At 44.0% G+C, this 18,935-nt stretch overlaps 1 protein-coding gene across 1 annotated transcript in view; it reads left to right on the top strand.

Moving 5' to 3' along the window:
• Positions 1 to 8,776: 8,776 nt before the first annotated feature.
• LOC144739972 (E3 ubiquitin-protein ligase MGRN1-like) overlaps positions 8,777 to 18,935 on the top strand; it is a 59,254-nt gene continuing 49,095 nt past the window's right edge. Inside the window, exon 1 of the mRNA XM_078622858.1 lies at positions 8,777 to 9,239. Coding sequence (XP_078478984.1) covers positions 9,152 to 9,239 — 88 coding nt within the window. The 5' untranslated portion in view covers positions 8,777 to 9,151. The remainder of the gene's footprint in view (positions 9,240 to 18,935) is intronic.

The following is an 18,935-nucleotide window of genomic DNA, read 5'->3' as shown; positions in this document are numbered from 1 at the left end:
GCCGCTCCCCGGCGCGTGCCAACGCTCTCGTTGGCCGATTTCACCGCTCCACCGTTCCGTCGTCGTTCGTTCGTTCGCCCGCCCGACCCGCCGGTTCAACCGCTGAGGCCGGCGCGCCAATCGGATCGTCCGTTGCGCGCTGGAGTGGATCGGTCGTGGGGGGGCGACGCGGTTGCTAAAGTCGCCCCCCTGCGACCTCGCGACCTCTGCGACCTTGCGACCTTGCGACCTCGTGACCTCTGTGACCTCGCAATCGATCGCCCCCCCCGCCTCTCCATCCGCCACGCGCAAGATGAGTAGCTTCACTCTCCGCTGGTTTTGACGGAGGTCGAACATAAGCCGGAGAGTCTAAAGGGGAGGGGGGGGGCATCTGTGCCCCCCCCCCCCGCTGCCCGCCCCCCCACCACAGGGTCCCCCCCCCCAATTTGGAATCCACGCAATAGGTTACAGAGACCGGCGCTGCCAAATTGGCGTCGTCATCACACAATTGATTTCTAAATGACTCGGGGCAAAAAAACATTTGCCAATTTTGTATGGACCGTGAACACAGCAACTGGGTCTGTCGCCACAGACGGTATCTACGCTGAGCCTTCTTCTGTGCATGGTCGACACCGCCCATGGTGGACACTGCAGTGGTGGACACTGCAGTGGTGGACACTACCGTGGTGGACACTGGTAGGACTTTGCACCCCCAGGTGGCACAGACCCAACCGGTTTGGGCAGTGGCCCATGGGAGTTGATCCGTGTGGCAAACTCAATCTCAGCGGTGGCCTCTGGGTGGCGGATGGCGGGGGAGGGGGGGGGAGTGAGAGCGATTGCGAGGTCACAGAGGTTACAGAGGTCACGAGGTCACGAGGTCGCAGGGGGCGACTTTAACGACCGCGTCGACCCCCCCCACGACCGATCCACCCCGCGCGCAACGGACGATCCGATTCGTGGCTTTGAGAGAAAAGTCGGAGTTGGTTTCCCACCCCACCCCCTCCCCTCTTCCCACTCGCACCTTCTTTTTTAAAAGAAATGGGTTCTAAAAATATTTTGCGAATTTTTTTTCGTTATAAAATTTAAATGTATCTCATTCATCTGCCAATTTCGTTCAAATTTGCCGCTGTCGGCGTCGCGCCACGGAGGGAGATGGAACATCTGGGATGGGAATGCTCGGCAGAGTGACCCGTGGCAGTGGGAATTACAGAGCTACTTCTGAGTTCCGCGCGGAGTGACCTCGAAGCCACACCAGGGTGGTACTGAACTCTCCCGCACACACACACACACGCAACCTCAGCTGCAGAGACAATTCCAGTAAAACCTTGGGTCGCGAGCATAAATCGTTCCGGAAACATGTTTGTAATCCAAAGCACTCGTATATCAAAGTAACTCGTATATCAAAGCAACTCGTATATCAGTTGTGATCACGTCACGCTCGGCAGACAAAGCGTATACTGTACGTACTGCTCGTGTTGCAAGACCTCGCTCGTTTATCAAGTTAATTTATTTACAAACTTTTGCTCGTCTTGCAAAACACTCGCAGATCAAGTTACTCGCAATCCAAGGTTTTACCTGTACTCCCTTCGTGGAAACTAAACATTTTTTAATTCTCACGGCTAGAAAAAAATGTTGTTGCCGGCTTCAAATTCAGGAAGATTTAAAGAAAAATACTCAGTCTCTGGTGTGGACCAACCAGTTTCAAGGACAATGCAAATATGTTTCGATGTAAAGCTTTCGTGACTGCCGGGATTCATCTTCCTGGTTCTTTCAGTAAAGTCACGTAGAAGGGAAGTAATAAAATCATAAAAATAAAACATAATAAAATAATAAAAATAAAACATAATTAAAGAATAAAAATAAAACATAATTAAATATTTAAAATAAAACATAATAAAATAATCATAAACATAATAAAATAATTAAAATAAAACAATAAAATTTCGATTTAAAGCTTTCGTGACTGCAGGGATTCATCTTCCTGGTTCTTTCGGTAAAGTCACGTAGAAGGGAGGTAATAAAATAATAAAAATTAAAAAAATAAAATCATAAAAATAAAACATAATAAAATAATAAAAATAAAACATAATTAAAGAATAAAAATAAAACATAATTAAATATTTAAAATAAAACATAATAAAATAATCATAAACATAATAAAATAATTAAAATAAAACAATAAAATTTCGATTTAAAGCTTTCGTGACTGCAGGGATTCATCTTCCTGGTTCTTTCGGTAAAGTCACGTTGAAGGGAAGTAATAAAATAATAAAAATTAAAAAAAATAAAATAATAAAAATAAAACATAATAAAATAATTCTCACGACGTTTCGGCCACAACGCAAGCAGCCGTCCTCAGCGTCTGAAGCCTGGGGCGTGTCATTCAGACGCTGTCTTCCCGACAGACCTGTTCTTCACCTGAGGACGGCTGCTTGCGTTGTGGCCGAAACGTCGTGAGAAGTATTTTATTAATTTTTATTTGTATTATTTTATTACTTCCCTTCTACGTGACTTTACCGAAAGAACCAGGAAGAAAAATGCAAATATGATCAGAGTGTGTTTTTTGTTTGCATTCTGACCACAGGCATTGCGGTTAAAGGCAGACGTGATTCCTTGTAAAAGGTTTCAGTTTGATGTGGTAACATCTTAACACAACTGTTTAGTTGCCAGAAAAAATGGGGGAAACCCTATTATCATATGTTGGTACTGGCAAAGGAGAAGGACCCATGATTTCAAAAGATGTTTTAGAATCTCGCGACGACGCCGACCTCCGATATCAGCGCAATCACGATCATTCATCGCGTGCGGAGGTGGTGAGGGGGGTGGAGTGGAGTGGACGCGTGGGTGGGTGGGTGGTGTGAAAGTAAGAAAATCAAAATGTGTTGTTTGAAATATTTGCCGCTGTTGCCTGTCGCCGATCTTGCCTTTAAAATAACAAAAAAAGTCTCAGCCTTGCGTCTCGGATTTTTTGTTTAAATCACATCTGTGCTTAGTTTTGCCACTCCCTACACCGCCAACAACAACAACAACAAAAGCAGTCACGGGTGTGTAAAGCCATGTCAATGTTTCCCATGTTCTTGCCTTGTCTTCCCACTTGTCCCCCCCCCCCCCCAAAAAAAATAATGAGCACGTGTCATGGATTGTATTTAACCACATTAAACTCACACTAAAAGCTGATTGTGCCCGGCTCACTTTCCTCCACGTGTCCTTGTGTCGATTGAACAACGAAAATTCGCGAGCATTGGCGCTCGTCCGTCTACAGCCCTGCGGAACCAGTTGTGGAAATTCCACATTCCTATGACAAGTCGTAGGTTCGACCCCGACCCTGACGCCTGCTGCTGTATATTTGGAGTTTGCGTGTCTCTCTCTCATCATCATCACGGTGGCTAGGAGATGTTAACTACCTCGCCTGGTGTACAGGAGGTCGTGGGTTCGATCCCGACCCTGACGCCTGCTGCTGTATATTTGGAGTTTGCGTGTCTTTCTCTCTCTCCCCGTGGTCGCGTGGAATTTTCCCTGCGTTCTCCGGGTTTTTCTCCGCCACATATAGAATCAACATCGCCACGTGTTTAGGGTTCATTGTCTGCTCCAAATTTCCACGCGACGATGATCACGAACCAACTTCGTCGGGCGATCAATTTGCGATGGCCAGGTCCGTTTCTGAAAAAAGAGCTCTAACATATCTTCTTGGTTCTTTCGGTAAAGTCACGTAGAAGGGAAGTAATAAAATAATAAAAATAAAACATAATAAAATAATTCTCACGACGTTTCGGCCACAACGCAAGCAGCCGTCCTCAGGTGAAGAACAGGTCATTCAGACGCTGTCTTTCCGACAGACCTGTTCTTCACCTGAGGACGGCTGCTTGCGTTGTGGCCGAAACGTCGTGAGAATTATTTAATTATGTTTTATTTTTATTATTTTATTATTTTCCTTCTACGTGACTTTACCGAAAGAACCAAGAAGATGAATCCCTGCAGTCACGAAAGCTTTAAACCGAACGTTCTAACATAGCTCAGTGGGCATTAGCTGGTAAAATAAATAAAATACTTTTGGTGATGTGTGGCTAACGCGTGACTCTGCACGCAGGCAGGCAACCTTGCTGGGTAGGCGACATGGATTTTCATGCGATTTTAAATATTTGTGTCTTTCGTTAAAGGCTTATTATTCCATTGGAACCTCATTTACCAGATACAAAATATAATAATTGTTTTTTTAACCTTTTATCTGGCAACAAAACTGACACCTTTTTTTAACAAGGAGTCATGTTTGCATTGACCACAATACCTGCGGTCGGAATGCAAACAAAACCACAACTCTGATAATGTATGCACTGTCCTTGAAATTGATTGGTCCACACCCGAGACAGCTTTTCTTAGAGCCTCGTCTCACATGGTGTTGGACCAGATGACGCCAAAAGGCGCACAACTCAAAGACAATGCACCATCAGAGTATGAGAGCTCGGGGTAAAGCATTTACACCATTGGAACCTCATTTGCCAGTAAAGAATATGATAATTGTTTTTTTACCCTTTTATCTGGCAACAAAACTGACACCTTTTTTACAAGGAGTCATGATTGCATTGACCACAATACCTGCGGTCGGAATGTAAACAAAATAAAAAAAGGTCACTCCACATGGAGCACACCCCCCTCATTAATAATCATGAGTGAGTGACGTCACCCAGCATGGAGCACACCCCCCTCATTAATAATCATGAGTGAGTGACGTCACTCTGCATGGAGCACCCCCCTCATTAATAATCATGAGTGAGTGACGTCACTACGCATGGAGCACCCCCCTCATTAATAATCATGAGTGAGTGACGTCACTCCACATGGAGCACCCCCCTCATTAATAATCATGAGTGAGTGACGTCACTCCACATGGAGCACCCCCTTCATTAATAATCATGAGTGAGTGACGTCACTCCACATGGAGCACCCCCTTCATTAATAATCATGAGTGAGTGACGTCACTCCACATGGAGCACCCCCCTCATTAATAATCATGAGTGAGTGACGTCACTCCACATGGAGCACACCCCCCTCATTAATAATCATGAGTGAGTGACGTCACTCAGCATGGAGCACACCCCCCTCATTAATAATCATGAGTGAGTGACGTCACTCCGCATGGAGCACCCGCCTCATTAATAATCATGAGTGAGTGACGTCACTCCACGTGGAGCACCCCCCTCATTAATAATCATGAGTGAGTGACGTCACTCCGCATGGAGCACCCGCCTCATTAATAATCATGAGTGAGTGACGTCACTCCGCATGGAGCACCCCCCTCATTAATAATCATGAGTGAGTGACGTCACTCAGCATGGAGCACCCGCCTCATTAATAATCATGAGTGAGTGACGTCACTCCGCATGGAGCACCCCCCTCATTAATAATCATGAGTGAGTGACGTCACTCCGCATGGAGCACCCGCCTCATTAATAATCATGAGTGAGTGACGTCACTCCACGTGGAGCACCCCCCTCATTAATAATCATGAGTGAGTGACGTCACTCCGCATGGAGCACCCGCCTCATTAATAATCATGAGTGAGTGACGTCACTCCACATGGAGCACCCCCCTCATTAATAATCATGAGTGAGTGACGTCACTCCGCATGGAGCACCCCCCCCTCATTAATAATCATGAGTGAGTGACGTCACTCCACATGGAGCACCCCCCTCATTAATAATCATGAGTGAGTGACGTCACTCCGCATGGAGCACCCCCCCTCATTAATAATCATGAGTGAGTGACGTCACTCCACGTGGAGCACCCCCCTCATTAATAATCATGAGTGAGTGACGTCACTCCGCATGGAGCACCCGCCTCATTAATAATCATGAGTGAGTGACGTCACTCCACATGGAGCACCCCCCTCATCAATAATCATGAGCGAGTGACGTCACTCCGCATGGAGCACCCCCCTCATTAATAATCATGAGTGAGTGACGTCACTCCACATGGAGCACCCCCCCCCTCATTAATAATCATGAGTGAGTGACGTCACTCCACATGGAGCACCCCCTCATTAATAATCATGAGTGAGTGACGTCACTCAGCATGGAGCACACCCCCCCTCATTAATAATCATGAGTGAGTGACGTCACTCCGCATGGAGCACCCCCTCATCAATAATCATGAGCGAGTGACGTCACTCTGAATGGAGCACCCCCCTCATTAATAATCATGAGCGAGTGACGTCACTCCGCATGGAGCACCCCCCCCTCATCAATAATCATGAGCGGATGACGTCACTAAATGGAGCACCCCCCCTCATTAATAATCATGAGCGGGTGACGTCACTCCACATGGAACACGCCCCCCTCATTAATAATCATGAGTGAGTGACGTCACTCCACATGGAACACGCCCCCCTCATTAATAATCATGAGTGAGTGACGTCACTCCACATGGAACACGCCCCCCTCATTAATAATCATGAGTGGGTGACGTCACTCTGAATGGAGCACACCCTTCATTAATAATCATGAGTGAGTGACGTCACTCCACATGGAGCACACCCTCTTCATTAATAATCATGAGTGAGTGACGTCACTCTGCATGGAGCACACCCTTCATTAATAATCATGAGTGAGTGACGTCACTCCACATGGAGCACCCCCTCATTAATAATCATGAGTGAGTGACGTCACTCCACATGGAGCACACCCCCCTCATTAATAATCATGAGTGAGTGACGTCACTCTGCATGGAGCACACCCTTCATTAATAATCATGAGTGAGTGACGTCACTCCACATGGAGCACCCCCTCATTAATAATCATGAGTGAGTGACGTCACTCCACATGGAGCACACCCCCCTCATTAATAATCATGAGTGAGTGACGTCACTCCGCATGGAGCACACCCTCTTCATTAATAATCATGAGTGAGTGACGTCACTCCACATGGAGCACACCCCCCTCATTAATAATCATGAGTGAGTGACGTCACTCCACATGGAACACGCCCCCCTCATTAATAATCATGAACTTGAATATGTCAGATTTTCTGCATCACACCCGTCTTTGGACGGGCTGGAGGCTATAGTGAATGTCTTCATCTTCTTGGTTCTTTCGGTAAAGTCACGTAGAAGGGAAATAAAAAAATAAAAAAATATATAAGACAAAAATATAATACATTATTGTCCTATATTTTAATTATTATTTTTATTCTTTTATCATATTTTTATTTTTATTTCCCTTCTACGTGACTTTACCGAAAGAACTAAGAAGATGAATCCCTGCAGTCACGAAAGCTTTAAATCGAAAAATGAATGTTTATGGTTTGGTACTCTTTGGTTCTTTCGGTAACGTCACGTAGGTGAAAATAAAAATTTAGAACAAAAAAAAAAAATGAAAATAACCAAAAAAATAGTTATTTGCACCATTGTAACCTCATTTGCCAGTAAAAAATATGATAATTGTTCTTTCACCCTTCTATCTGACAACAAAACTGACACCTTTTTTACAAGGAATCTATGCAAACATGACTCCTTGTAAAAAAGGTGTCAGTTTTGTTGCCAGATAGAAGGGTAAAAAAACAATTATCAAAAAAATAGTTATTTTACAAAAAATTTCACCCACGTGACTTTACCGAAAGAACCAAAGAGTATATGGATCCTTGCAGTCACGAAAACTTCAAATCTAGAATGAAATAGTTTGGTGTAGCACGGCCAGATGTGTATAGTATATGGGGCCGTCCATAAATGACGTCACGCGATTTTGGACGATTTTTGACCCCCCCCCCCCTTCTTCACACGGCGTCACAAAAAGTCAGACCCCCCCCCCCTGAAATATGACGTCACAAAGCTCTGCCCCCCCCCCCACAAAAAAATTAAACATGCTTCAAACCAAAATAATTGTATTTTAAAAATAAAATAAAACGAAATTAATTTTATTTTAAAAATAAAATAAAACAAAAAATAATTATTTTAAAGATAAAATACAACAAAATAATTTTATTTTAAAAATAAAATAAAACCTAAAAAAATGTATTTTTAAAATGAAATATAACAAAAATAAATGTATTTTATGTTTCTACCTACGTTACTTTACCGAAATAATCCAAAGAGTAGGTAGGTATGGTATAATTATGAAAAACTAAGAATAGGTTTTACCCTTTCTGGCAATAAAACATGTGTTAACATATTCTTGGTTCTTTCGGTAATGTTATCTAGAAGGGAAACAATTAAATAATAAAAATATAAGACAAAATATAATACACTATTGTCTTATACTTTAATTCTAATTTTATTTATTTTTCATTATTTTATTATTTTTCTTTGTTTCCCTTCTACGTGACTTTACCGAAAGAACCAAGCATATGAATCCCTGCAGTCACGAAAGCTTTCAATCGAAATGTGTTAAGATGTTCAAACATCAAACAGAAAACCCCACGACCGTTTCTCGGTCGCTTGTGTTGCAATCGAAACGTCGTGGGTTTTTTGCTTTTCTTACTTTCAATTTCTAAAAAAAAATATTTAATTTTATTTTTATTTTCTACCTACGTTACTTTACCGAAATAACCAAGAATATAAACTTGTTTTTTTTAAGTTTTTTTTTTTATCAAAAAAACAATTTTTCATCTCTACATCTGCTTGAGCCCCAAAGCGCCTGACCCCTTCGTAGGCAACGGCTCAACGCAATTATTGGCTGGGTGCGTCTTATAATCCGGACGATACGCTCCTATTGTTGTTGTTGTTTACCCTCTGGAGTCGCCAGCGCGCGTCCTGATTGGTCCTCGGCCCCTTGTCACGTGGGTTCGCTCGCCAACCAATCGGAAGCCGTTGCGACGACGGGTCCCGAGTGGCTTGCGAATCTCTCTCGGGCCCCCTTTTTTCGTCCCAACAATTATTCTTTTATTCTCTCCGCAATTAGCGCAACTGGTTCATGTTTTTGAACAGATAAACAAGTCGAGAACCACCTCACGAGTCGATCGGCGCGTTTTTAAAGATTTCTCCCAACGTTTTTTTTTGTAACGCTGAAGGACCGACCCTCGGATAGTTGGTTCGGCCGGGTTCCCTCAGCCGACGCCCGCAGGAAGAGCTAGGCCGCACCGCCCTCACCCTACGGGGGGGGGGAGGGCTGGGGGCGAAGATCGGATTCGATCGTCGTTGTTGTTATTGTTGTTGTTGATTTCGGAGCGGGGATTCGTCTAAGACATGGGCATGTTGCTGAGCAGGCAGCGTGGAGGCGTGGAGGAGCTGGATATCCCGTCGAATTCCGCTTACAAATACCCACCCAAGACCGGTAAGACTTCTCTCAGTAACCCTCGCTGACCAGCGCGGTGAAGTATGGTCAAATGACCTCAACGGCGTAAGGGGGGATTTAGTAAATGGATGTTAAGTCGCTACGCTGTTTGTACGCGCGCATGGATTGTACGTCCAGTTTTGCAGTGAACGCGCGCGTACATTTAACACGGAGCCTTTTTTTTCGCCACAAATGTTATTCATGATAGAGGTTGTTGTTTTTTGTCGTCTGATGAAGCTGACTGTTGTTGTTGTTGTTGCGTGTCATGTCAACCCAATAAGGTTTAGACCGTGTTCTTGTACACCACATTAAACAATACACTACTATACACTACACTATTATACACTATACACTAGTATACACTACACTACTATACACTACTATACTCTACACTACTATACACTAGACTATTATACACTATACACTACACGACTATACACTACACTATACACTACACTACTATACACTACACTACTAAACACTACACTACTAAACTCTACACTACTAAACACTACACTACTATACACTACTATACTCTACACTACTATACACTAGACTATTATACACTATACACTACACGACTATACACTACACTATACACTACACTACTATACACTACACTACTAAACTACACTGCTAAACACTACACTACTATACACTACACGACTATACACTACACGACTATACATTACACTACTATACACTACACTACTATATACTACACCACTATACACTACACTACTATACACTACACTACTATACACTACACGACTATACACTACACTATACACTACACTACTATACACTACACTACTATACACTACACTACTAAACACTACACTACTATACACTACACGACTATACACTACACTATACACTACACTACTATACACTACACTACTATACACTACACTATACACTACGCTACTATACGCTACACTACTATACACTACACTATTATACTCTAAACTACTATACTCTACACTACTATACACTACACTACTATACATAACAGTGTATAGTAGTGTAGTATATACACTACTATACTCTACGCTACTATACACTACACTACTATACTCTACACTACTATACACTACACTACTATACACTACACTACTATACTCTACACTACTATATACTACACTACTATACACTACACTACTATACACTACACTACTATACACTACACTACTATACACTACACTACTTAACACTACACTACTATACACCAGAGGTGTGGACTCGAGTCATGTGACTTGGACTCGAGTCAGACTCGAGTCATGAATTTGATGACTTGCGACTCGACTTGGACTTGCATAACAATGACTTTGTCCCACCTCTGCTATACACTACACTACTATAAATTACACTACTATACACTACACTACTGTAAAATACTATACCATACCGTGTCAACCCATACTATTTACCCCGTATTCTTGTACACTACACTACTATACACTACACTACTATACACTACTATACCATACCGTGTCAACCCATACTATTTACCCCGTATTCTTGTACACTACACTACGATACACTACACTACTATACACTACTATACCATACCGTGTCAACCCATACTATTTACCCCGTATTCTTGTACACTACACTACTATACACTACTATACCATACCGTGTCAACCCATACGATTTACCCGTATTCTTGTACACTACACTACTATACACTACTATACCATACCGTGTCAACCCATACTATTTACCCCGTATTCTTGTACACTACACTACTATACACTACTATACCATACCGTGTCAACCCATACTATTTACCCCGTATTCTTGTACAGGGAAATTGAGTTTTCAGGTCCGTGCCGCATACAGACGTTTCAATGCGGGCAACAAAAAATGGTATATGTCTTTGTTTCTTCCTTGTGATCGGACTTTGTAGGATGAACGTTGAGATGTATAATAATGTCTTAATTGGTCTGTAATAAGGTAGGGCACTGATAAGGGGTTGGCAGGTACGTTGTTGTTGTTGTTGTAGTGATCATCAGCGAAACGTCACCGTTATTAAATTGTAAATGTTTTTGTGGGTTTACTCTCCAACACAACCGGTGTTTACAAGGCAAACCCCTTGCTAAATTGACTGTGTTTGGTGCTGGTGAGTTAACGACACATTTACGCGACTAACCCAACAAAAAACTACTTTATTATGTATACCTACATAAGATTATACATTCAAACATTAATAATTACGGTACAGGATTGTATATACATTAACGCATACACCGATGCTGTACGTCATTTGTATACTACTACAACTACCCTTCCTCTTTTCCTCTGCCTATGAACTGCTACGCTCTTCTCAATTATAATATAATCAGTGACGCTATGAAACAACATCGGTGTATACGTATACTGTATATGTTTGTATTAACTTAGCGTCTTATAGGCGGCAGGTTGACGCAGTGGTAAACAGTCGTACCCACATGAGTTCCTTACCCGACTCGGTCACCTTTCTGGGTGCATCTTCTTGGTTCTTTCTACGTGACTTTACCGAAAGAACCAAGAAGATGAATCCCTGCAGTCACGAAAGCTTTAAATCGAAATTTCTGGGTGCAGTTTGTGTGTCAACTACCTCGCCTGGTGTACAGGAGGTCGTGGGTTCGATCCCGACCCTGATGCCTGCTGCTGTATATTTGGAGTTTGCGTGTCTCTCTCTCTCATCATCATCACGGTGGCTAGGAGATGTTAACTACCTCGCCCGGTATACAGGAGGTCGTGGGTTCGATCCCGACCCTGTCGACTCCTGGATATTTGGAGTTTGCGTGTCTCTCTCTCTCTCATCATCATCACGGTGGCTAGGAGATGTTATCTCCCTCGCCTGGTATGGAAGAGGTCGTGGGTTTGATCCTGACCCTGACGCCTGCTGTTTATTTTGAGTTTGCGTGTCTCTCTCTCTCTCATCATCATCATCACGGTGGCTAGGAGATGTTAACTACCTCGTCTGGTGTACAGAATTCGTGGGTTCGATCCCGACCCTGACGCCTGCTGTATATTTGGACTTTGCGTGTCTCTCTCCCTTTGTGGATGGATTTTCTCCGAATTTCCCTCCACATTAAGAATCAACATGCATTTAGAGTTAATTGTCTGCTATACATTTCCACGTGATGGACCATTTCGTTGAGCTATCATTTGTGTCCAGGTCGCTTCTGAAAAAAGAGCTACTTAGCTCAGTGGTGTCTTACTTGCTTGGTAACATAAAAAAAAAAGTTTTTCAATAGTTCATGTCAGGTTATCCAGTTTACTCCTTCCCATGGCTACTAAATGCACGCACAATGTAACCGGAATTGGCCCGATTATTCCAATGCGGACAGATTACCTGTTAAAAAATATTAATGTGTAGCGTCGTCGCCCTTGGCTGCGACAACTTTGCAGGATCCTTCTGAAAGACTAATTTTTGAGACTCGGTGAGACTTTCCAGGATCAACAAGCATAGTTGTAATCATAAAAACAACAACATACATTCATTCAAGAACTTGCCAATCATAGAAGTAGTCTACTTCATGCAGCAGTAAATTGATAGAGGGCTGTACCATACATTGTATTTATATTATTATATTTTGTTAAAGGGAGTCCTCTACTTACGAACGAGGTATGTTCGTAAGTCGATTTGTTCGGAAGTCCAGCTTAGGAGCCATCCATTTAGTACGTACGCATGGAGGGGGAGGGGGGGTTAACCCAAATGCGTATGGGGGGTTTACTGACAATGTACGCATAGGAAACGTGGGGGGGGGCGGTGAAGCCTCGATAATAATTTGTCTTCATTGGCCTTTAAATGAGTCAGATAGTCCGTCGGTGAACTATCATTTTGTTTAAACACGCTGATATTATTAATCCTTGATCATTTCTGCGCGGATTAAATATCGGCCGGTCTATAGGATTCGGGGGGGGGGGTCTAAAAAGTATGCGTGCGTACAGGGAGGGGGGGAGGGTTCAAGTTTTGACAGATTTTTGCGTACCTACTAAATGGATGGCCCCTTACTCATGTCGCTTCCAATGTTGTACGGCGTGTACAGTAACACGGGGAATGGCTTAAAACGTTGTATAATCTCCTGTAGATGTAGATGCCACTGATTCTTCACGTTTTGCAGATGTAGATGCCACTGGTTCTTCACGCTCTGCAGATGTAGATGCCACCGGTTCTTCATGTTCTGCAGATGTAGATGCCACTGGTTCTTCACGTTCTGCAGATGTAGATGCCACTGGTTCTTCACGTTCTGCAGATGTAGATGCCACTGGTTCTTCACGTTCTGCAGACGTAGATGCCACTGGTTCTTCACGTTTTGCAGATGTAGATGCCACTGGTTCTTCACGTTCTGCAGATGTAGATGCCACTGGTTCTTCACGTTCTACAGATGTAGATGGCACTGATGTAGATGCCACTGGTTCTTCACGTTCTGCAGACGTAGATGCCACTGGTTCTTCACGTTCTGCAGCTGTAGATGCCACTGCCACCATATATTGCCCGGCGGTTGAACTTACGACTCTCGGTCCGAACGGACAACTGTACATACGGACGGGTTTGTTCGTAAGTAGACCGGTCCCCGTTAGAGGTCGCATTCGGGTACCCGATACCCGTACCCTACCCGATACCCGGCTACTCGTACCCGGCCTGGTACAGGTACGGGTAGGCCGTGAGTCACTGGTGAGTAACCGTTTGTCACTCATTTCCCAACGTCTTGTCTCTTCTCACAATTCAAGTTCCTAGAATCAACCCACCCGCGCCTGCAACATGGCTTCATCCCAGAGGTCGCAATCGGATACCCGTACCCTACCCGCTACCCCGGCTACCCGTACCCGGCCGGGTATCGGGTAGGTTAGGGTACGGGTAAGGAATCAAAACCCGTTTGCGAAACTCTGGTCCCCGTGTTTCTCGCAAGGCTCCCGTTGTATTAAAGCGCACGTTCACAAACACGAACGGCGACCCCTGCGTTGTCCTCGATTGCCCTTTGGCCTCTTCTTGGTTCTTTCGGTAAAGTCACGTAGAAGGGAAGTAATAAAATAATAAAAATAAAACACAATACAATAATATAATATAAAAAAAAATATTTTATGATTTTATTACTTCCCTTCTACGTGACTTTACCGAAAGAACCAAGAAGATGAATCCCTGCAGTCACGAAAGCTTTAAATCGAAATTTGCCAATTTGGCCTGTGTCAGATGCGACCAGAATGTGCCCGATCTCGTCAGCTGCTACATTCCGAAAGCTTGAGCATCTTCCAGCCTGGATTTTCGCTTTTGGTTTGGGTGAGCATCATGCACGGGGGCAGCTTGTCATCATAGGCCTTTCGTAGACTACGATAGCACAATCAGGATGGAACAAAAATTAGACGAAGCATATGCATTAAAGAGATATTTCCCTGTAAGTTCACGTGAGTCATGTGGTTTGGTATCGTTTCCCCGCTTTGGTTAATTTCCGCTCTGCAGAAACGGGCATCTCTCCTTCCACACAGCACCCCGTCACTGATTAACGAATGTCAATTGACCAAATCGCCCCCTGGCCCATGTCTTGCGAGTGCCTGTTTAACCCGGGGGCCCTTCTCAAGGTTGTTTCACAACTGTAGGTGATTAGTTTCTAAAGAAACAATTAAATACATTTTAAAAATGCCCGTGTAATATTATGCTCACTCAAAATGATAATGAATTCGTGGAATGTTGCCGCTTTCGTGTTGGCCTCGGGCTAAAGTGTTGTGAAATCATGTGACTTGGCGAAATTAACTTTTGGACGTACGTATGTTAAGCTCTTTTCGTAGCGTACGTAGTCAACCATTGTGATCGGAGGTGCGGGGAAAGACAACAAACTATGGGTCTCTGTGTGAGTCTATGGGTCTCTGTGTGAGTCTGTGGGTCTCTGTGTGAGTCTGTGGGTCTCTGTGTGAGTCTATGGGTCTCTGTGTGAGTGTGGGTCTCTGTAGTGAGTCTATGGGTCTCTGTGTGAGTCTATGGGTCTCTGTAGTGAGTCTGTGGGTCTCTGTGTGAGTGTGGGTCTCTGTAGTGAGTCTATGGGTCTCTGTGTGAGTGTGGGTCTCTGTAGTGAGTCTATGGGTCTCTGTGTGAGTGTGGGTCTCTGTAGTGAGTCTATGGGTCTCTGTGTGAGTGTGGGTCTCTGTAGTGAGTCTATGGGTCTCTGTGTGAGTGTGGGTCTCTGTAGTGAGTCTATGGGTCTCTGTGTGAGTCTATGGGTCTCTGTAGTGAGTCTGTGGGTCTCTGTGTGAGTGTGGATGTCTGTAGTATATGGGTCTCTGTGTGAGACTGTGGGTCTCTGTGTGAGTCTGTGGGTCTCTGTGTGAGTCTATGGGTCTCTGTGTGAGTCTATGGGTCTCTGTGTGAGTCTATGGGTCTCTGTGTGAGTCTGTGGGTCTCTGAATGAGTCTATGGGTCTCTGTGTGAGTCTATGGGTCTCTGTGTGAGTCTATGGGTCTCTGTATGAGTTTATGGGTCTCTGTGTGAGTCTATGGGTCTTTGTGTGAGTCTATGGGTCTCTGTGTGAATCTATGGGTCTCTGTGTGAATCTATGGGTCTCTGTGTGAGTCTGTGGGTCTCTGTAGTGAGTCTATGTGTCTCTGTGTGAGTCTATGGGTCTCTGTGTGAGTCTATGGGTCTCTGTGTGAATCTATGGGTCTCTGTAGTGAGTCTATGGGTCTCTGTGAGTCTATGGGTCTCTGTGTGAGTTTATTGGTCTCTGTGTGAGTCTATGGGTCTCTGTGTGAGTCTATGGGTCTCTGTGTGAGTCAATGGGTCTCTGTGTGAATCTATGGGTCTCTTTGTGAGTCAATGGGTCTCTGTGAATCAATGGGTCTCTGTAGTGAGTTCATGGGTCTTTAGTATATGGGTCTTTGTGTGAGTCTGTGTCTCTGTGTGAGTTTGTGAGTCTCTGTAGTATATGGGTCTCTGTGATTCTATGGGTCTCTGTGTGAGTCTATGGGTCTCTGTGTGAGTATATGGGTCTCTGTGTGAGTCAATGGGTCTCTGTGTGAGTCTGTGAGTCTCTGTAGTGAGTTCATGGGTCTCTAGTATATGGGTCTCTGTGTGAGTCTGTGAGTCTCTGTAGTGAGTCTATGGGTCTCGTTAGTATATGGGTCTTTGTGTGAGTCTATGGGTCTCTGTAGTGAGTCTATGTGCCTCTGTGTGAGTCTATGTGTCTCTGTGTGAGTCTGTGAGTCTCTGTAGTGAGTCTATGGGTCTCGGTTAGTATATGGGTCTTTGTGTGAGTCTATGTGTCTCTGTAGTGAGTCTATGTGCCTCTGTGTGAGTCTATGTGTCTCTGTGTGAGTCTGTGAGTCTCTGTAGTGAGTCTATGGGTCTCGGTAGTATATGGGTCTTTGTGTGAGTCTATGGGTCTCTGTAGTGAGTCTATGTGCCTCTGTGTGAGTCTATGTGTCTCTGTGTGAGTCTGTGAGTCTCTGTAGTGAGTCTATGGGTCTCGGTAGTATATGGGTCTTTGTGTGAGTCTATGGGTCTATGTAGTGAGTCTATGTGCCTCTGTGTGAGTCTATGTGTCTCTGTGTGAGTCTGTGAGTCTCTGTAGTGAGTCTATGGGTCTCGGTTAGTATATGGGTCTTTGTGTGAGTCTATGGGTCTCTGTAGTGAGTCTATGTGCCTCTCATAATCAACGATTTTTGGGTTTAGATCGCGTTATTTATAAATGTGTCGTAACCCTCCACCACCCGACACGGCCAATCAGTAAAAAAAGTGTCACGTTGACAAAAGACAAATAGTTCACTGCTTTAGCCCACCGGTGTGTTGAAGCGTGAAACCACAACATTTACAATTTGAGTACACATTTATAAATAACGCGATCTAAACCCAAAAATCGTTGATTATGAACAATATTGGTCGCGAAAGCCTACGTGTTAAAGTACTCAAATTGTAAATGTTGTGGTTTCACGCTTCAACACACCGGTGGGCTAAAGCAGTGAACTATTTGTCTTTTGTCAACGTGACACTTTTTTTACTGATTGGCCGTGTCGGGTGGTGGAGGGTTACGACACATTTATAAATAACGCGATCTAAACCCAAAAATCGTTGATTATGAACAATATTGGTCGCGAAAGCCTACGTGTTAAACCTATGTGCCTCTGTGTGAGTCTATGTGTCTCTGTGTGAGTCTGAGTCTCTGTAGTGAGTCTATGGGTCTCGGTTAGTATATGGGTCTTTGTGTGAGTCTATGGGTCTCTGTAGTGAGTCTATGTGCCTCTGTGTGAGTCTATGTGTCTCTGTGTGAGTCTGTGAGTCTCTGTAGTGAGTCTATGGGTCTCGGTTAGTATATGGGTCTTTGTGTGAGTCTATGTGTCTCTGTAGTGAGTCTATGTGCCTCTGTGTGAGTCTATGTGTCTCTGTGTGAGTCTGTGAGTCTCTGTAGTGAGTCTATGGGTCTCGGTAGTATATGGGTCTTTGTGTGAGTCTATGGGTCTCTGTAGTGAGTCTATGTGCCTCTGTGTGAGTCTATGTGTCTCTGTGTGAGTTTGTGAGTCTTTGTAGTGAGTCTATGGATCTCGGTAGTATATGGGTCTTTGTGTGAGTCTATGGGTCTCTGTAGTGAGTCTATGTGCCTCTGTGTGAGTCTGTGTCTCTGTGTGAGTCTGTGAGTCTCTGTAGTGAGTCTATGGGTCTCGGTTAGTATATGGGTCTTTGTGTGAGTCTATGTGTCTCTGTAGTGAGTCTATGTGCCTCTGTGTGAGTCTATGTGTCTCTGTGTGAGTCTGTGAGTCTCTGTAGTGAGTCTATGGGTCTCGGTAGTATATATGTCTTTGTGTGAGTCTATGGGTCTCTGTAGTGAGTCTATGTGCCTCTGTGTGAGTCTATGTGTCTCTGTGTGAGTCTGTGAGTCTCTGTAGTGAGTCTATGGGTCTCGGTTAGTATATGGGTCTTTGTGTGAGTCTAAGTACGTATGTACTTCTTTCGCACCGTACGTAGCCACCTGTGCTAATTGGAGGTGCGGGAGAAAGGCAACAAACTAAACACTAGAAGCAGTTCTCAAGAAATTAGTTTTCAATTTAGTCTTGTGGTGTAGTGTATAGTAGTGTAGTGTATAGTGTAGAGTATTGTCGTGTATAGCGTAGTGTGTAGTCGTGTATAGTCTATAGTAGTGTGGTGTATAGTAGTGTCGTGTATAGTCTTGTATAGTGTAGTGTAGAGTAAACACTAATAGCAGTTCTAAAGATATTCGTTTTCAATCGAGATTTAAAAATGCATAGCTCCAGCGGCTTCCCGATATCGGAAATAAGAGCATTCCAGACTGCCGCAGAAACACATTTGAAAGCTTCGTGCGATCCGGTGACCGTCTTTGTTCGATGCGAGGGTGACCGGAGTTTGCGTCATGATGGTTTATGACGATGAGAATATCCATAGGGTGGTTAAAAAAAATGCTAAAAAAAATTCTAAAAAAATAAAACAAAAATAGTTCAGCAATAAATAACCAGGTCCCACTGGACTGGATTTCACATGTCTGGCAACCCAGGGAATTACGTAAGAACAGATGGTGGGATTTTCTCAGAGCTAGAGAGCACATCTATGGGTCTTTGTGTGAGCCTGCAGTTCTCTGTGTGTGTGAATCTACGGCTCTCTTGCGTGAGTCCGTAGGTTCCTATATGATTCTTAAGGCCTCTACATGATCCTGTACGTCGCTGTGACTCTACGGCTAGTCTATGCCATGTAGATTTGTGTGT

Source organism: Lampetra planeri, unplaced genomic scaffold (assembly GCF_965212315.1).
Source record: "Lampetra planeri unplaced genomic scaffold, kcLamPlan1.2.h2 scaffold_182, whole genome shotgun sequence".
Classification (NCBI taxonomy): domain Eukaryota; kingdom Metazoa; phylum Chordata; class Hyperoartia; order Petromyzontiformes; family Petromyzontidae; genus Lampetra; species Lampetra planeri.
Note: the sequence above shows the minus strand (reverse complement) of the source record. Positions and strands in the feature narration are given on the sequence as shown.